Here is a 17,407-nt window from a genome sequence, read left to right on the forward strand (position 1 = left end):
AGGCAGATTTGCCTCCAGCTGTTCCCTGACATCAGGCTCACACACACACACACACACACACACACACACACACACACTCCTCCGTGGCCAACAGGGCCAAACAGGGCTGTGCTTGCACAAGTGCCAGCTGTCCCGGCCCGGTGTTAACGACAGGTCTGTTCACAGCTCCCCCCTCTCTCACACACACACACACACACACACGCACGCACACACTGCCATTTTTGATTTGCGGCTCGCCAGCTGTACACAGGTGGTGTCATCTACACACATGAAAGACATTATCCGCCACCCCCCCCCCCCCCCCCCCACCCCTCTCCTCCTCCTCCTCCTCCTCCTCCTCCTCCTCCATCACTAGCAGTAATGGGATCTGGAAGGATTGCATCGGATGTTTCATCGCATCTCCGTCGGGGGGGGGGATGCAGCGCTGCAAACCGAGGCGTCCATCAAGAGTATTAGGGGGATTATGAAAATGTCAGCAAGCTTCACGCCTTCAAGCGTCTTCCGTCTCAGACATCTGCAGAGTCTGGCTTGCCTCCGGGGGAGGCAGGGGAGGGGTGTGGAGGCGGGGGAGGGGGGTGGTGGTATATCCCTGGGAGAATTGAAAATGTTACAGTAGATTTAGAAAGAGTTAGGATGTGGGCTCTTAAGCTGTACAATGATATTCTCTCCCACACTGAGGTATTACCATACCCTGTCCTCTGATCCCACCGTCCTTTTGTGTGAATGAACATCTGCTCCGTCTCTCTGTCTCCCGCCTCGCCGTGTGCGTCCCATCCTGAAGTGTCCCCTGTGCTGTGGCAGCCTGTCTAATCTGAGGCCTTGTGTGTGTGTGTGTGTGTGTGTGTGTGTGATCCTGCAGGTGGTGACAAGGTCATAGATGTCATCGACGTCGCCAGACAAGCAGACAGCAAAGTGAAACTCCGAGAGTTTGTCAAGTATTACTACAAACCTCACCGGCCGAAGGTGTTAAACGTGATCAGTCTGGAGTTCTCGGACACAAAGTAAGTCGTCGGTTTTCACTCGGCCCTCCGTTAGCAGCGCTAATACGCTGTTTGTCTGGGTGTATGAGTTTGGTTCCTGGAAGTTATATTTTGTTGCTCTAATAAAGCACATAATGGGTGGTTAGATAGATGACATGCTATGATCCAGTGGGTAATACTGTATATCTAATATACACTATATGGACAAAAGTATGTGGATGTAGTATATTATCGTCTGGGGCTGTTTTCAGGGTTTGGGCTAGGCCCCTTAGTTCCAGTGAAGGGAAATCTTAATGCTACAGCAAACAATGTAATTCTAGAGAACTGTATGCTTCCAACCTTGTGGCAACAGTTTGGGGAAGGCCCTTTCCAGTTTCTGCATGACAATGCCCCCATACACAAAGTGAGGTCCATAATGACATGGTTTGCCGAGTTTGGTCTGGTCTGCACTCAGAGCTCTGACCTCAACCCCATCAAACACCTTTGGGATGAATTGGAATGGCGACTGCGAGCCAGTCCTTCTCGCCCAACATCAGTGCCCGACCTCATTCATGCTATTGTGGCTGAATGGGAGCAAATCCCTGCAACCATCAACCACTTAAGAAACGAGTAGAAAGTCTTCCCAGAAGAGTGGAAGCTCTTATAGCAGCAGAGGTGGGACCAACACATATGGGTGTGATGTTCGGGTGTCCCAATACTTTTGTCCATATAGTGTATATATATATATATATATATATATACACATGTATATATATATATATTATTAATGTGGAGCTATTTAGGGCCAAGTGGAGGTATTTCCTCAGGCTATGAGTGTAGTAGAGAGACGTAAGGACAGTGTTCAGCTCCTAGCGGCAGGGATGCAGATTCTTGTTGATGTCCGAAGTACTTGTGCTGTCGGCAGTATCGATAACCCGCTGTCGAATCCAGACAAACGTATTCATATCCTCTCCTCTTTACTCTTCTACCTCCCTCGTTTCTTCTCTTCTCTCGACACTCCTGTTCTTCCTCCTCTCTCTCAGGATGGCCGAGCTGGTGGTGGTCCCTGACTCTCCTGTTCTTCCTCCTCTCTCTCAGGATGGCCGAGCTGGTGGTGGTCCCTGACGTCGCTCAGCAGATGTCCTGGGTGGAGAACTACTGGCCCGACGACTCGTTGTTCCCCAAGCCCTTCGTCCAGAAGTACTGCCTGATGGGGGTGAAGGACAGCTACACCGACTTCCACATAGACTTTGGAGGCACCTCCGTCTGGTACCATGTACTCTGGGTAATAATAATGATAATAATAATAATAATAATAATAATAATACATTAGACTTATATAGCGCTTTTCTAGACACTCAAAGACGCTTTACAAACTGAAAGGATCGAGTAGTAATAATAAAAAGAAACAAAAGGTAAATAGAAGAGAGTGTAGGGGCCTAATTAAGGTAGTGCTGGGGACACATGGGAAGGGGAGGGGGAGAGGGTTAACTGGTGAAGGCGAGCTTGAAGAGGTGGGTTTTGAGGGCCTGTTTAAATGTTGGGAGGGTGTTGGCCTGTCTGATGTGGTTGGGGAGGGCGTTCCAGAGGGACGGGGCTGCGGCTGAAAAGGCCCTATCACCCCAGGTCCAGAGCTTGGTCCGGGTAAGATGAGTATAGTTACGTAATAATATGTGCCATTTGAGGATGCCTCTATCCAGAGCAACTTACGTTACAGTGAGTGCGTTATTATTTTGGGCCGTAGATGGTCTCCACGGGAATCGAACCCAAGTCAGAAGTCAGTACCTCTCTTTACCCACTATAGACAGCCACACAGGATCTATATAAAGTTATACTGAGAGAATACATGAAGAATATTGGAAACGCTTTAATTGTATCGAAACTCTGCTTGGCAATGTAGCCTGACAGCAGGCAATGTGGCCATTAACCACATGCTCCAGAGAGTTGTTCTCACCCCTCAAGCTGATAGGGTAGCGGCACTAAAGGCTTGCCTAGTCTCGTCCAGTACTTTTTCCTCTACAAAATCCTTTCAGATTCAGATTCAGATAACGTTTATTGCCATTATGCATACACATATAGGAATTTGCTTTGGCATTACAGTACGTGCGTTTATGCTTTTTTTTTTTACATGTATACATGAACAAAAACAAATGCAAAAACAGGACAACACACACAGCACAGGACAGACAGTGCATTGGATAGTGCTATATATATATACTGTATATATATATATAAAGTGCAGTTCAGTTACCGTGTCTTTTTAATGTAGTTATATGGTATGTAAGTAAGTAAGTAAGTGAAGCTTTATTTATATAGCACCTTTCATACAAGGTAATGCAGCTCAAAGTGCTTTACAACAGGAATAAGAACATAAAGTGAATATAAAAACATATATGAAAACAAATACAAGCATAGAATGAATATAAAAGCAGGGGAAAACAGTAAAAAGTAAAGGTAAGGATAAAATACAATAAAAATAAAAAGGGAAACAATGTACAACTTCTGCCTTAACGCTTAGTAACCGCTATCCGTCTTATCGTCAGCAGAATACCCTTTCCCTTTCCATTTCATCTCCCTACCTTACACAGTCCTTCTGTCCTTCTCACTGGCAAAAATCCAGTATCAACATTACAGTTTCCTTCTTTTGCACTTTTGCACTTACTCACGTATGTGGCAGTAATTCCCTTTCCATTGCGTCTGAACGAACTCTCCTCTGCCCTGTGTCCTGAAGGGAGAGAAGATCTTCTACTTGATAAAGCCGACCCAGGCTAACCTTGCACTATACGAGGCGTGGAGCTCGTCGCCCAACCAGAGCGAGGTGTTCTTCGGGGAGAAGGTGGACAAGTGCTACAAATGTGTGGTGCAGCAGGGAACCACTGTCCTCATCCCGACAGGTGAGAACGACCCTACCTGCTGATCCTACCTGCTGTGTTCTTAGTTCAAACTGTTCATATGTGTAATTGAATGGTAAATGGTAAATGGACTGCACTTATATAGCGCCTTTATCCAAAGCGCTTTACAACGGCCTCTCATTCACCCATTCACACACACATTCACACACCAATGTCGGCAAGTTACCATGCAAGGCGCCGGCCCGCTCACTGGGAGCAATTTTGGGGTTCAGTGTCTTGCCCAAGGACACGTCGACATGTGGCCAGCCGGGGCTCGAACCGCCGATCTGCCAACCTTGCGATCATTAGACGGCGGCTCGACCTCCTGCGCCACAGCCGCCCCGTGATTTGACCTATCGCTAAGCCACACCCCAAATTAGAAATTGTCCAATCATATCACAACAAAAGTCACTACAGGCAGAAAACTCGGACAAACAACTCGCTAATATCTGATGGTGAAAAGCTTCTAGACGAAATATTCTTCATCATCTTTAAAAACCACTTTACACACACTTGCTGTGGTAAATCAGAAATCAGAAATTTGCCAACTCCCGCCGTTGTAAGTCATTGAATGTCATTCAGTCACGGTCGGTCAGTCAGTCACTGTCAGTGAAGCGTTGTTTGTTTGTCTGAGTTTTCAAAGGGGGCGTGGCTTAGCGATAGGTCTATTGCAGTGTTATTATGCCCTCTGGCTAGTCCTAACCATTCCACTTGACATTATCCCAACAAGAGAGAGAGAACAGGACAAACTAATCCGGAAAGTTGGAAGCTCACATGAAGTGAAATACAATTCGAACATTGTGTAGCTGTGTTCTCTTTTATCTCCACTGTAAATCACTGAGTTGGGTGGCAGGTAGCTGGTTGAGCTGGAGGGTTGCTGGCATCATATTTATTTAAGGTGCCTACCACTGCCGTTGTGCCCTCGAGCAAGGCACTTAACCCCTAACTGCTCCAGGGGTCACAGAAGATGGCTGACCCTGTGCCCAGAGCTCTGTTGTCCCTATTGTACTCAGTACTTGTGCTCTGTTCAATGACAATAAAGTCGAATCTCATCTTGATCTGATCTGAATTGAAGTTGTGGGAGCGGTTATTCTGCTATGGAATGAGTTATATAGCGCCTTTATCCAAAGCGCTTTACAACGGCCTCTCATTCACCCATTCACACACCCATTCATCCACCAATGTCGGCAAGTTACCATGCAAGGCGCCGGCCCGCTCACTGGGAGCAATTTTGGGGTTCAGTGTCTTGCCCAAGGACACCTCGACATGTGGCCAACATGGCAGCTCTACCTCCTGCGCCACAGCCGCTACTGCAGCATAACTCATGTATTGTGCTTCTAAAGCTCTGCTGCAGCAGACACACAGGCTTCTAGAAGCTTCCAGAGAGGACAAGGGCCATAAAGACCCGTAAGGCTGCGTTTCCACTTAGCGCTGAGCAAGCCTTGCCTTTGATGGAGGCTCACAGGAAGGGTCTGTGTGTGATTTGTGTATTCTCCGTTGGGCCCAGTCAGGCCTGAGGGGAACCCCCGCTGTCACCCTGGACAACCGGCTCCACAGGACACCTTCCTCCACCCCATGCTATTTTTTTCCACAAAGTTCACGGACCTTCCCCATGATCTGTGTCTTCTACATTTTGGACCATTTAGCAGATGGTTTTATCCAAAAGCGACTTACAGGAGTGAGAGTCTCCCTGGAGTAACTTAGGGCCAAGTGGCTTACTCAAAGGCAGTCTAGTGGTGGTTGTTCCCAGATGGGATTTCAACTCATGATCACCAGGTCCAACTCACTATCCACTAGGCCACCACTACCCCCCCACCCCCACCACTACCCACACCACTACCCCGTTAAAGTTTTACAACACAAGTGAACTAGGTTGTAGCAACAGCCGAAATGAATAAACAACACGGTGAAACCGGCAGATATATTCGATTATCGTTTATACCATTTCACAAGCTACAATAGAGTTCATTCCCATTTCAAACAGTTTTTCCACTTGAGGGAAAATCGTAAAGCTTCCCATGAGAGCTTCTTTACCTCAGTTGATGGTTGCCGGGGGTGTGAAGCAAGGCTCTCAGAGCTGCAGAGCTGATGATGCTAGCAGTCCTGAGAGAGAGCGAGAGAGAGAGAGGGGGGGGGGGGGCAGCGTGAGATTCTCTGTGGTTCCCTGCCGGGCCTTCCAGGTCCATATTGGGTCATGTAGCTCCACCAGGGTCTCGGTCCGCCCCCCCGCAGACCTCCGGGAGAAGACACACAGGGACCCAGCGACCATTCTGTACATTCCGGCTCCTGACTAACGGGTGATCGTGACAAGACACAGTCAATTAGTCCCTCGAAGGGTATGGTATGGTACTCACAAATAGGTTTTTGGCGAAGCTCATTTCCAAATGGACTTTTCCAGGGTGCTTGCCAATAACAGCAAGCGGTGGGTGTTTCACCATCTTCCCCAGGGAAACGTGGAATATGTTGCTGCCGAATTGCTGATGCTGTACAATATCAGCGGACTCCGTTTCGGTCCACTTATCCAGCAGACGAATGCTAATCTTAGACACTTCTCAGCAGGAAGACAAGACATAGGTTTTTCCACATTTCCACACCATTCGGGTTTAACCCAAAAACACCGCCTTCTTATTGCACGAACTATACTACCAGGCCTCAAGCTGTAACATAATTACAGTGTTCGAGATGGTTAACCACTGGTAGCCATGAGACCCCCACTGGTATAGAGGACCATTGTGTTGTTGGGTGGCTGGTATGTATGGAATTAGCATGGAATTGGAAATAATGATATGTGTAGAATCATTCTATGTTTACATTCCATGTGTAGGAGACTGTATGGGGATAAGCGTGGAGCCCATCCGGTGCTAGCCAACCATATAATGACTTGAGCGGGGCTCTGCAGCACTGGTCTGGTGAGGCCACATCACCATAGGCAACCCTCCATGACAGGGCGTCCATTATGTTTAGGGCCCTCAGCGTCACGCCTGTGTGGAGGCACCGGTGCCACGTGGATAGATGGTGCGTCAAAGTCAAAGTCAAGAGAACTGACCTGGAAAACCAAGTTTTTCAGATGTGACCCGATGTTTTGTTTTGTTGTGTGACAACGATGTATCTGAGTAACGGGAGAGAGAGTCGTCGGTGATACGCCGATACAGCGACGTCGCTGTGTTCTCTCGTGTCGTCGTGTTTTGCGTTCGTCAGCTCAGCTGCTCAGCTTGCCTCCTGCTTCACATCTGGGGCTCAGCTGTTCTGTCCTCTTTGTCCTTCTCCCAGGATGGATCCACGCTGTTCTCACCTCTCAGGATTGCATGGCGTTCGGGGGGAACTTCCTCCACAACCTCAACATAGGCATGCAACTCAGGTGAGCACCCCCCGGAGAACTGCTGTACTTGTTGTAAAAGAAAATCAGGGGGGATGGTGGATTTTATCATATGGGGACAATTTCTGCATCCCCACAGCGTCAGTGACTTCAGTGTCAGTGACTTGGTAAAAATGTCATTGTATGTGTGCGTGCCCCTCCCCTCGCCCACAGTATTTTACTCAATATGCGCAAAACTAAATGTTGAAATAGCAGTAATACCACGTTCATTGATGAAATGACATAAGGGATGGAAAGGGGGATGGCAGTTTTAGAATGGGGATGATTTTGACTGTTTTTAATTTTAGGGGGGATGCCATCCCCCCTCAACTCGAGTGCTGACTGTACAGTACTGCATCCTGCTTGTCACCTGTAACTGATGAATAGCTTTCCATGCTGACCATTAAAACAGCTGAATACACAGCTCTCTCTCTGTGTCTCTGCTCTTGAATAACGTGTGTTACGTCCTGGTACATAAGGTGTTATGAGATGGAGCGACGGCTGAAGACTCCGGATCTCTTCAAGTTCCCCTACTTTGAAGCCATCTGCTGGTATGTGGCCAAGAATCACCTGGAGACTCTAAAAGGTGAGCGAAATAAAACTCAAAGAAGAAGGGTTTGCTTTGTTTTTAGTGCCTCTTTTATTCTAGTGTCTTATCCTCTCAGGGTTTTCCTCCCTTACCGCCCCGTTTGACCCATCCTTCTCGTCTCGTCTCTGTTTCTCTCAGAGTCGCGAGAGGATAGCTGTCAGCCCCCAGCCTACCTGGTGGATGGAGTCAAAGCTCTGATTACAGCACTGAGGAACTGGCTGAAGCGAGAGGTAAGGACGCCACTGTAGCCTCAACAAAACCAACTCGAATCCTAGATGGGAAATCAGCTTCTTTTGTCTGTGAATCATCGGACTCTCCAGAATGCGGGTTTTCAGTTCCATTATCTCCATTCTAATGTTAAACCTTCCTGCTGGGGGTTGCGATGTAAAGGTCAGCACGTGGCAGGTTGTATCCGGCGGTGTGGTGAGACCAGGCAGGGAAATTGTAGCCCCCCCCTCTGCAGGACAAGCCCCTCATTGTCCCCCCCCTTGCGCTCTCTCTTCTCAGGTCACAGAGCCAGCCAGTGAGGTCCCAGACCATATCAGACCCAACCATCTCATTAAAGAACTCACTAAGGAAATACGCTATCTGGAGGTAAGACCCAATGTAGGAGAGGGGAGGGGAGAGGGAAGGGGAGAAGGAGAGGGAGAGAGATTTTGTCTGACTGTTATGTGATAACATTAAGGAGGATAGAAGCAGATCCTCTTTAAAGGAACCTGGTTCATTCCGCCGCCGTCTTTGGCGACGCCTCTTTGGCCGCTTATTTTCAATAAGGAGACCAAACGCTGTTTGACACGACCAAAGATGGATTAGCAGTTTTTCCTCCTTTTTTTTTTTTTATATCACTGAAGTGTGTAGAAACGTGTTGTTAAAAGTTGTTGTAATGGCTTAAAAATACACTTTGGCCTCTGTCCTAGCCTTCCTAGCCTCCTGCTCTTGTCTTATATACACCTGGCTAGGGAAACAGCACGAGGAAAACGACGCCATCCTAGCGACACGAACCTCGGAACGACAACTGTCAGTAATGCTAATCGAGCATAACTGTGTGGTAATTGGTCATAAATATATCCCCATGTGGGACTAGTGCCATCTTTCTCACAAAACAAATAGTAAGTCAAGGGAGTGTTTGTTATATGTGTATTTTACTATACACAATCTCTGATGGAAGCTTCTAGTGTCTCACAGCAAGGCCCTGATCCGGCTACAATATGTTCAAAACTCAGCTGTGAGGATCCTCACCCGCACTAAACCCTGGGAGCACATCACCCCCACCCTCTAACAACTTCACTGGCTCCCCATAAATAGAATCTCCTTCACGATCCTCCTCCTCACCTTTAAGGCAGTCCATGGCCTGGCTCCTGCCTAGCTAACTGACCTACTCCACCCCTACACCCCTGCACGTGGTCGCCGATCCTCCAATGCTGATCTCCTCGTCATACCCAGCACTAGGCGACACACACTTGGCGATCGTGCCTTTACTGCTGCTGCACCCAAGCTGTGGAACACCTTTCCACCAGCCATCCGATGCTCTGATACTCTCAATACATCAATACAGACTCAAGGCGCTGATGTTCTGTTTAGACTCGCCTTCGTACAGCATGGCATGGGTCCTGACTAACACTATCTTTTTTTTTGGGGGGGGGGGGGGGGGTTGTTTATTGTCCTGTTTCTCTTCTTTCTTTCTTTTCTTTTTTTTTCCTATACAGAGTTCTTGAGAGAAAGAGGCTTTTAAATAAAATCTATTTTAATCTAATAATTATTATCTATTATTATTATTATTATTAGTAGTAGTAGTAGTAGTATTATTGTTATTATTATTCACATGTACAACATGTCGACTGTTTACCCTTCCTGCTAGACTTTGATTTTCAATTCTATCTTTTGTTTGAGGCGCTTTGAGATTATTCTTGTAGAATGAAAAGTGCTTTATACATGTTAATTCATATTATTGGAAGGTTAGTTGACTGTTTACTTTATTCGAATGTTCTCCAGAGTTTTTACTTTATTCGAATGTTCTCCAGAGTTTTTACTTTATTCGAATGTTCTCCAGAGCTGAATGGTTGTGGTTCTGTACCCGACTACCTTCTGGTCTTTACTACAGGAGGAGCAGAGCAGTATAGGTGGCAAGCCAATGAAACCTCAGGGCGGTGGAGGGTCCCCGCTGACACGGTCCACCCTGGACAAAGGGAGCCATGCTCGGAGGACAGCCAGGCGGCTACGGGACCACCATCACCACCACCATCACCACCACCACCACCACCATCATGCCCCCAAGGCCCCGTCCAACCTGGACATCCTGGAGCTGCACACTCGGGATGTTCTCAAGAGGCTGGAGGTGGGGCGCTTTGAGGAGGTGAGGGCGCACACACACACACACACACACACACACACACAGAGACACACAGAAAAAACTGCTAAACACTGTGGCTGGAGTTGTGCACCTATAGCTAGAAGTCTAGGTGGTGTAAGGTGTTGATTATTATATTAACGATGCTTTCATCAGTACTTAAGTTGTAGAAGAAAATCAGGGGGGATGGTGGATTTTATCATATGGGGACAGTTTTTCCATCCCCACAGCGTCAGTGACTTCAGTGTCAGTGACTTGGTAAAAATGTCATTGCATGTGTGCGTGCCCCCTCCCTCGCCCACAGTATTTTACTCAATATGCGCAAAACTAAATGTTGAAATAGCAGTAATACCACGTTCATTGATAAAATGACATAACGGATGGAAAGGGTGGATGGCAGTTTTAGAAGGGGGATGATTTTGACCATTTTTATTTCAGGGGGGATGCCATCCCCCCTCATCCCCCCTCAACTCGAGTGCTGGCGTTCATTATAAACATGGATATTAATCTGTTTCCCAGCACGTCCCGTTCAGCTCCACGGTGAAGGGGAAGTTCAACATGGCGTCCACAGCCTCAGCTGCAGCCGTGGAGAAGAGCCTGGATAACAACCTGCGGCTGGTCATGTGTAATGGCAGGATCATCAGGTGAGCCGGAGGACATGTACACACAGACATGTACACAAAGACATGTACACACACAGACACGTATACACACACACACACACCTGCCTCCCTGACTCACTTTGCCCCAAGCTGTGTGTGACCTAATTGATGTGATTCAGTCATTACACTGTTTAACTACCGTCAACAAATGGAGGTCTCCACTCTGCAGACATCACTCTGGGTACTCTGGTTAGTAATAGGGGCCTGGGGCTTCTAGTGTTAAAGTGGTTACATGTTGCAACAGAGTGCTTGCATCATGCCTTTTTTTTTTTCTTTTTTTTTTTTACATGTTACAACTCAACCACCTGTAATGTGCAATTGTTACATGTTTAGGCTTACCAGTTGCATCATGCAACCGTTAATAATAACCGGAGTACAATGTTGTTGTCAGTATCAAATTCAATGTTTGATTTTTTTTCTTTGTGTTTGTGTTTGTCTTTGTGTGTGTTTTCCCCTCATTCTTACTGTTTGTGTGTGTGTGTGTGTGTGTGTGTGTGTGTGTGTGTGTGTGTTCACTCACAGAGCTGAGCGTGATCACTCCAGGGTGAAGACTGTCCAGGTGACAAAGGGGGAGGGGCCTAGTGACCAGCAGAGGGACCTGGTCATAGTGAAGACGGAGGACAGTCTGAACATCCAGGAGCAGCTCAGACCCCCCCAGACAGAGGAGAAACCTAGCCCCCTCAACGGTGAGGCTCACTAGTCAAACAATCTGCAGCCAACCATGGGTTTGGATTTCCTGTGATCTAGTATTGTTGTCCTTTGTTTCTGTATCAGTGCATTATTCACAGACTGGTAAATGGATTTATTGTTATATCAAAACCAAAATTATTTAATACCAAACCAGCATTACATCACAACCTACAATACAAAACGATGTGGCCTTAGTTTATTTGTTTTCTGTTAAGAAAGTGTTTCACTTATTATTTCTACGAATTTAGCATCTGATTTGATTCCTGTTTCTCCTCTTATTCCTCTACAGAGTTCTACAAAAGCGTGAATTGCGAACTCGGGAAAGGAGCGCCGGAGTACTCAGACATTTCCGACTCAGAGTCGGAGGAGCGTTGCACTACACAGGTAACTACTAACCCCCGCAGCCTCCCTGGGTACAGTCTCTCCTTCACTGCTGCTCTCAGAGCGAGTGGCTGATGCACCTGTGTGACTCTGCAGACAAAGGACTCCTCGGGGGGAGATTCAGGGAGCTGGGGAGAGGAGGAGGAGGAGGAGGAGGAGGAGGAGGAACGACAGGAGGACGAGAAGGATAGGAGGACAGAGCGAATCCCAGACTGTGTGACAGAGCTCTACCAGACCAGCCAGGCCCTTGACCACCCCTACAAACCACTCAAAAGGTATTTTTATGCGTCAATCGATTCCTCTCGTGCGTCTTTATCGCATTCATTGACGAAAAGGACGACTCACATATAGGTGAAAGGGAACATTCATTGTGAGCACGGAAAATGTGAGTCTCTCACAACGGCTTTGCATTGATGAACGCGTAGTTCGCTGTCCATTCCTCTTTAAATGCCCTGTTTACACCGTCAACTTTCTTTCCTCTTTAGACCTTTGGAGAGTGACATTATGTTTCTCTTGCTAGCTAGCAGGTTAAATGTTTAGCTAACTTCACCCAGCATGCAAACAACCAATCCAATAATAATGTGACCTTGTCTGGGAGGAGGGGGGAATCATTATCAGAATAAAAGTATGTTAAATAATAATTTGAATAAGTTAGTCAGTCCACACATTTATTATAAAAAAATATGGAAAAGGGTGAAACTACGTTTCAACGTTGTTGAGAATCACAACACAAACTCGCTAGTCACGCCAAAATACTGCAACAACACAATGGATTGGACTGCTATCTAGATAACTATAACACTACTTTACATTGTTAGCAGGCTCACAAAACAAGCTGTGTTAGTTGACTAGCGATGTGTACATTTTTCGAAAGAAAAGTCAAAGCATGAGAACGTGTCACATTTTTTAACAATCAATTACTTAAATTAGCCTTTAATTATGTTCTGGCCCGCCATCTAGTGGCTCATAAAAAATGTGGCCCAAGGCCAAACTTAATTGCCGACCCCTGAACTAGAGGTTACGGTTAGCCAATAACAGGTTCTCTGAAGGAGAGGAGGGGGGACCCCTCCTCATTGGGACGGCATTGCTCCCATTTGCTAAAGTTTCAATCATGCCTGGTACAGGCCGGGGGGGGGGGGGGGGGGGGGGGTTTGTTACACGGTAGCCCCAACCAGTGCAGAGTGCATACAAGCACTCCCAAACACACTCCCCGTCTTTCTGCGAACCTTCTCTCTGCGAGCTGTGGAAGAGGGACATATCGGTAAGGGGTCTCCCTCGTCTCGTTCAGAGAACCTGGGTTATCACCATAACCTCTAGTTCTCATTCAGTCAACCGGGTTCGACCCTGACGTTGGGAAAAACAGGGAAAAAAACGCCCCAAATGCCACGTTCAACAGACACCTGCTGGGGGTCGAGGCCACATACCCCACCAACCCTCACCCAGCTCCAGCGGTCAGGAACGGCAGGTTTATGGCGTTTGGCCACAGATGAAAACAAACGCTCCTGGCCTGTACCAGGTGTGATTGCAAAGTGCTTCAGCGAATAGGAACGCGGAGAACGCCGTCCCGTAACGAGGGGTCAAACCGAGTCGACTGAAAGAGAACGTAATTAATTCATTAATAACGTCATATGGAGATATGGACTTTCATGGACAGAAGATTACGCGGAGAGTGTTGTGATTTGATCGTTTTTCCGCATTTTTTCCCCTTGCAGAGAAGGCCCCGCCTTGCCAACCACAGAAGAAGAGGCTATCGAGGGCATGTTGTCCATGGCAGGCCTGCTGTACCCCCAACGACCAGAGGAGGGCACCACCTCCCAGGAGCCCTGGTGGTCTAACCCGGCCCACCGCTCACCTGACTGTGGTTTGTTCTAGTCCTAGTCCTTCTGTTAACCTAGTCCTTCTGTTAACCTAGTCCTTATGTGTCACGTGTGTAAATGTCTGAAATTAAACTGTTTCCCTGACTGTCCTGTAGATGGGAGAGAGCCTGCATCAGGGGAGGAGAGTCGAGACTCTGACAGCAACTCTACAATGAGCCATCAGGTAATAAGTCAGTGTAGTAAGTGTGTGGGTGGCCCACGGCCCTGAAACTATAGTACAGTATATCCAGTACTCAAGATGAGGTCGGATGAGGGGGGATGGCCCCCCCTGAAATAAAAACGGTCAAAATCATCCCCCTTCTAAAACTGCCATCCCCCCTTTCCATCCCTTATGTCGTTTTATCAATGAACGTGGTATTACTGCGATTTCAACATTTATTTATTTTTGCGCATATTGAGTAAAATACTGTGGGCGAGGGGGGGGCACGCACACATGCAATGACATTTTTACCAAGTCACTGACACTGAAGTCACTGACACTGTCAGGATGCAAAAATTGCCCCCTTATGATAAAATCCACCATCCCCCCCTGATTTTCTTTTACAACTTGAGTACTGTATATCAGAATCATTCACCATATTTTTTGGGGGGGGAAAATGACTTGATTATCAGCAAGTCCTGGTAACAAGTTACGAGATATCTGCAAAGAGTGTACCGACACCCAATTTAAAGAAGATGTCTCCTCTCCCCTCAGGACGAGTGCCGGGCACAGAAGCACGTGCGTAAGGAGTGCCGTGCTGAGCTCAGTCAGCGGATCCAGGAGAACAAGAACTTCATGGACAGTCAGAGCAGCGGCAGCGGCAGTAACAGCAGCGAGGCCTGGGGGGACCCGGGTCTGTCCCTGGGGCCCTCGAGCCCCCACCGCAACGACATCAGCCCAGGGGACGACTACCAGTACTGTGAGACCTCCCTGTCACCCCCCCTGCACCCCTCCAAGAGGCCTGCCTCCAACCCCCCTCCCATCAGCAACCAAGCTACGAAAGGTTAGATTCCTGCTTTTTTGTCTTGTTTAATTGACGTTTTGGTAAAAAAGAGGGGGGAAAAGACAATTGGCTTAATATGATTGTTCTGTTCTCCGTTTTGATTTGTGTTGTTCTTGTTGTTGTTTTTTCTTCTCAGGGAAACGCCCCAAGAAAGGTATGGCCACGGCCAAGCAGAGACTGGGGAAGATCCTCAAGATGAACAGGCAGAACCGTTTCTTTGTATAGCAGCGCTCAAGACCCTGATGTCTCCTGTCCAGACTTTGAGCAGGGACATCTCATCCCCAGCCTCCAGAGCTGAGGATGTGTCTATTATGGCATTGACACTACATGAATTATGCATTGGATGGACTGACCTTCAAAAACTTAACCCGGATGCTAAGTATATGGTGACTGGTGACAGGGTGATGGATTTACATAAGCATGTGCACACAGTCTCCCAAAGTGAGGTAAAAAAAAAAAAGAAAAAAAGATCAGCTGCATGGATCCACAGCAGTGACTTAGGATCGAATGTGTTACCGTCACTAAAAGAGCTTTGGGTCGATTATCAGCACTGAAGCACTGCAAACAAAAGCAATGAGCATTAGTGACCCGGATCATCCAAAGAGGCATGGCAGTGGGAATCCAGTAAGGTTTCTGAATTGATACCACAACATTGGCATCTAAGCCACAAGCCTATAGTATCTGTTTTGGCTGGTGTTATCCCAAGGCGTCCATAAGTCTTTCTGACCACCACTGATTGCTGTGCCACAACAACAACAAAAAGTTGTTGGTGTTTAAGCCAAGAATAGCATTTGAACATGCTGCTTCTTTCTGCTACCTGAGTTTTGATCACCTGTCTTTTGGTCTTGTGTTTATCTCAGTCTCAGTCTAAAGAACAGGAATGTTGCTGTGATTTTTTTAACTGATTTGACGGCTGAATGCTGCAGGCTATTTGTCGATGCTATCCTTCCCTCTACCCTCTTACCATTAAATCACACCAGCGATGAAATCACTGAGAGAGGGGGGGGGGTATTTTGATGCAGCACTCATAGAAAACTCCACATACTTTTCCTTCTCGGCCTCGTAGTATATGGAATGCAGTCTACCAATCCTAACACTTCAAGAATACCTCTCCCACCTCGTTGTAGTTACTGAATAACCTGATCTCCAGACAGTGAGACGGTTCTGTTGCGCAACATTACAAAAGCCTTTCGAATGAAGTCAATGTCCTTATCCTTTGGTGCCACCTACTGGCCAACCAAGAGCTGGGTGCTTGAGAGTGCTGTTACCAGAAAACGTTTCTTTTTCGAAAAAAAAGTTTACTTTTTGTCTAATGTTGGAAATGTACAGAATTTATTTACTTTATTTTAAGTTCTCCATAATTTATTTCACTTTCTCTTTTGGTGTTTGTGTCTTAGCTATGTTTTTTTTTTTATATGTTTGCTAGTAATGATATACTGTTGGTAAAAAAGTGAATTATGGCTATTGTATGTCCATGCGAATCCTTTTAACTTTATTTACTAGGGCATTGGTGATTCAAAGATGAACAATGGATAAAGTAGAACTTCACGTACATGTATCTTCAACAGAATACATGTTGCCTCTTCACATTTGTATGGGTGGATTCAGTGGATTGACACAAAATCTAATTTGTTTTCTATGTTTTGGACATGGCTCACTCTTCCTCTTCTCAAGGTGGGCATAGATTGATACTTTGAACAATTTTCAAGAAAGAATATTTGGCTGTTGACCGTTTGTATGAAATTAAGAGAATAATATTTATTTTTTTATAAATCTGTCTTAATTGACACAGAGAATTTGTACCAAGTGTATGTGAGAAATGTAATTATGGCTACTGAACCAGTTATTGTGAGATGTGTATGTTTATCCCAATCATGTCACCTCTACCCCATGTTGGCGTGAAAAGGCCTCAGGTAACTGTTGACATTTTAATTTGTGGTCTTTTTTTTGTAATGCCAAAAAATGTGATCACCATGATTATATCTGAAAAGTAAGAGATTGCTCCTCTTGGTGTCTTTCTCAGGGACCCATACTCTTTGCTTTGGAAAAGTTCTTTATTGTTTTCATCAGCCACATGACATCGTCCCTCATCTCTGATGGAACTTCCTGTTACTGCTTAAATTGAAGAAAAAAACCAATACAAATTAAATTGGAAAAAAATGTTTTTATTTGAGATTGCAGTAGACAAAAACATTTTGTTGTGCTTGATAATATGGAACTGAAATTATGCAGCCTTAACTGTCTTCCCATTTTAGATTTTCATTCCAAAATCTTGTTTGTTCACATAAATTGTCTTATTTATGATCATTGGGATATTTACTATAGTCTGACTGAATACATTGTGACATTTGTGTTCTTCAGTATGTCACAGAAAATGAGACAATTTACTGAAGGGACAATAAGTGGATTCTTTGTTTATACATAATCATTTAAAATTCAGTTTGTCTCCACCTACAGTGGGTGTGAATGGCAGACGGAGGTACTAGGTTACGACTGCTCAGGGCTTGTCTTTTCAGTGACTGTTTCAAGACTTTGAATATTTATTTTGTGGTCTTCATGCTACAGAGGAAGGTTGACCTAAAGGAAATACATCTGATCACAAACTTGTTCATGCTTCTTTTCACTTTTCAAGATTAAACCTCTTGCATTAGTCAGAGAGAGAGAGAGAGAGAG

General features: G+C 46.1%; 1 protein-coding gene across 1 annotated transcript in view; it reads left to right on the forward strand.

Annotated features, from left to right (window-relative positions):
- Positions 1-14,959, forward strand: part of kdm7ab (lysine (K)-specific demethylase 7Ab) — a gene marked incomplete at both ends in the record, with an annotated part of 30,980 nt that extends 16,021 nt beyond the window's left edge. Inside the window, 16 exons of the mRNA XM_080544737.1 lie at positions 860-1,001; positions 2,058-2,244; positions 3,691-3,853; positions 7,121-7,208; positions 7,685-7,791; positions 7,933-8,024; positions 8,302-8,388; positions 9,896-10,147; positions 10,661-10,785; positions 11,347-11,489; positions 11,783-11,877; positions 11,971-12,149; positions 13,587-13,735; positions 13,847-13,914; positions 14,446-14,734; positions 14,871-14,959. Of these exons, the coding sequence (XP_080400863.1) occupies positions 860-1,001; positions 2,058-2,244; positions 3,691-3,853; positions 7,121-7,208; positions 7,685-7,791; positions 7,933-8,024; positions 8,302-8,388; positions 9,896-10,147; positions 10,661-10,785; positions 11,347-11,489; positions 11,783-11,877; positions 11,971-12,149; positions 13,587-13,735; positions 13,847-13,914; positions 14,446-14,734; positions 14,871-14,959 (2,255 nt within the window). The remainder of the gene's footprint in view (positions 1-859; positions 1,002-2,057; positions 2,245-3,690; positions 3,854-7,120; positions 7,209-7,684; positions 7,792-7,932; positions 8,025-8,301; positions 8,389-9,895; positions 10,148-10,660; positions 10,786-11,346; positions 11,490-11,782; positions 11,878-11,970; positions 12,150-13,586; positions 13,736-13,846; positions 13,915-14,445; positions 14,735-14,870) is intronic.
- Positions 14,960-17,407: the final 2,448 nt, after the last annotated feature.

This window comes from Nansenia antarctica, assembly GCF_963989245.1.
Source record: "Nansenia antarctica genome assembly, chromosome: 14".
NCBI classification, from domain to species: Eukaryota; Metazoa; Chordata; class Actinopteri; order Argentiniformes; family Microstomatidae; genus Nansenia; species Nansenia antarctica.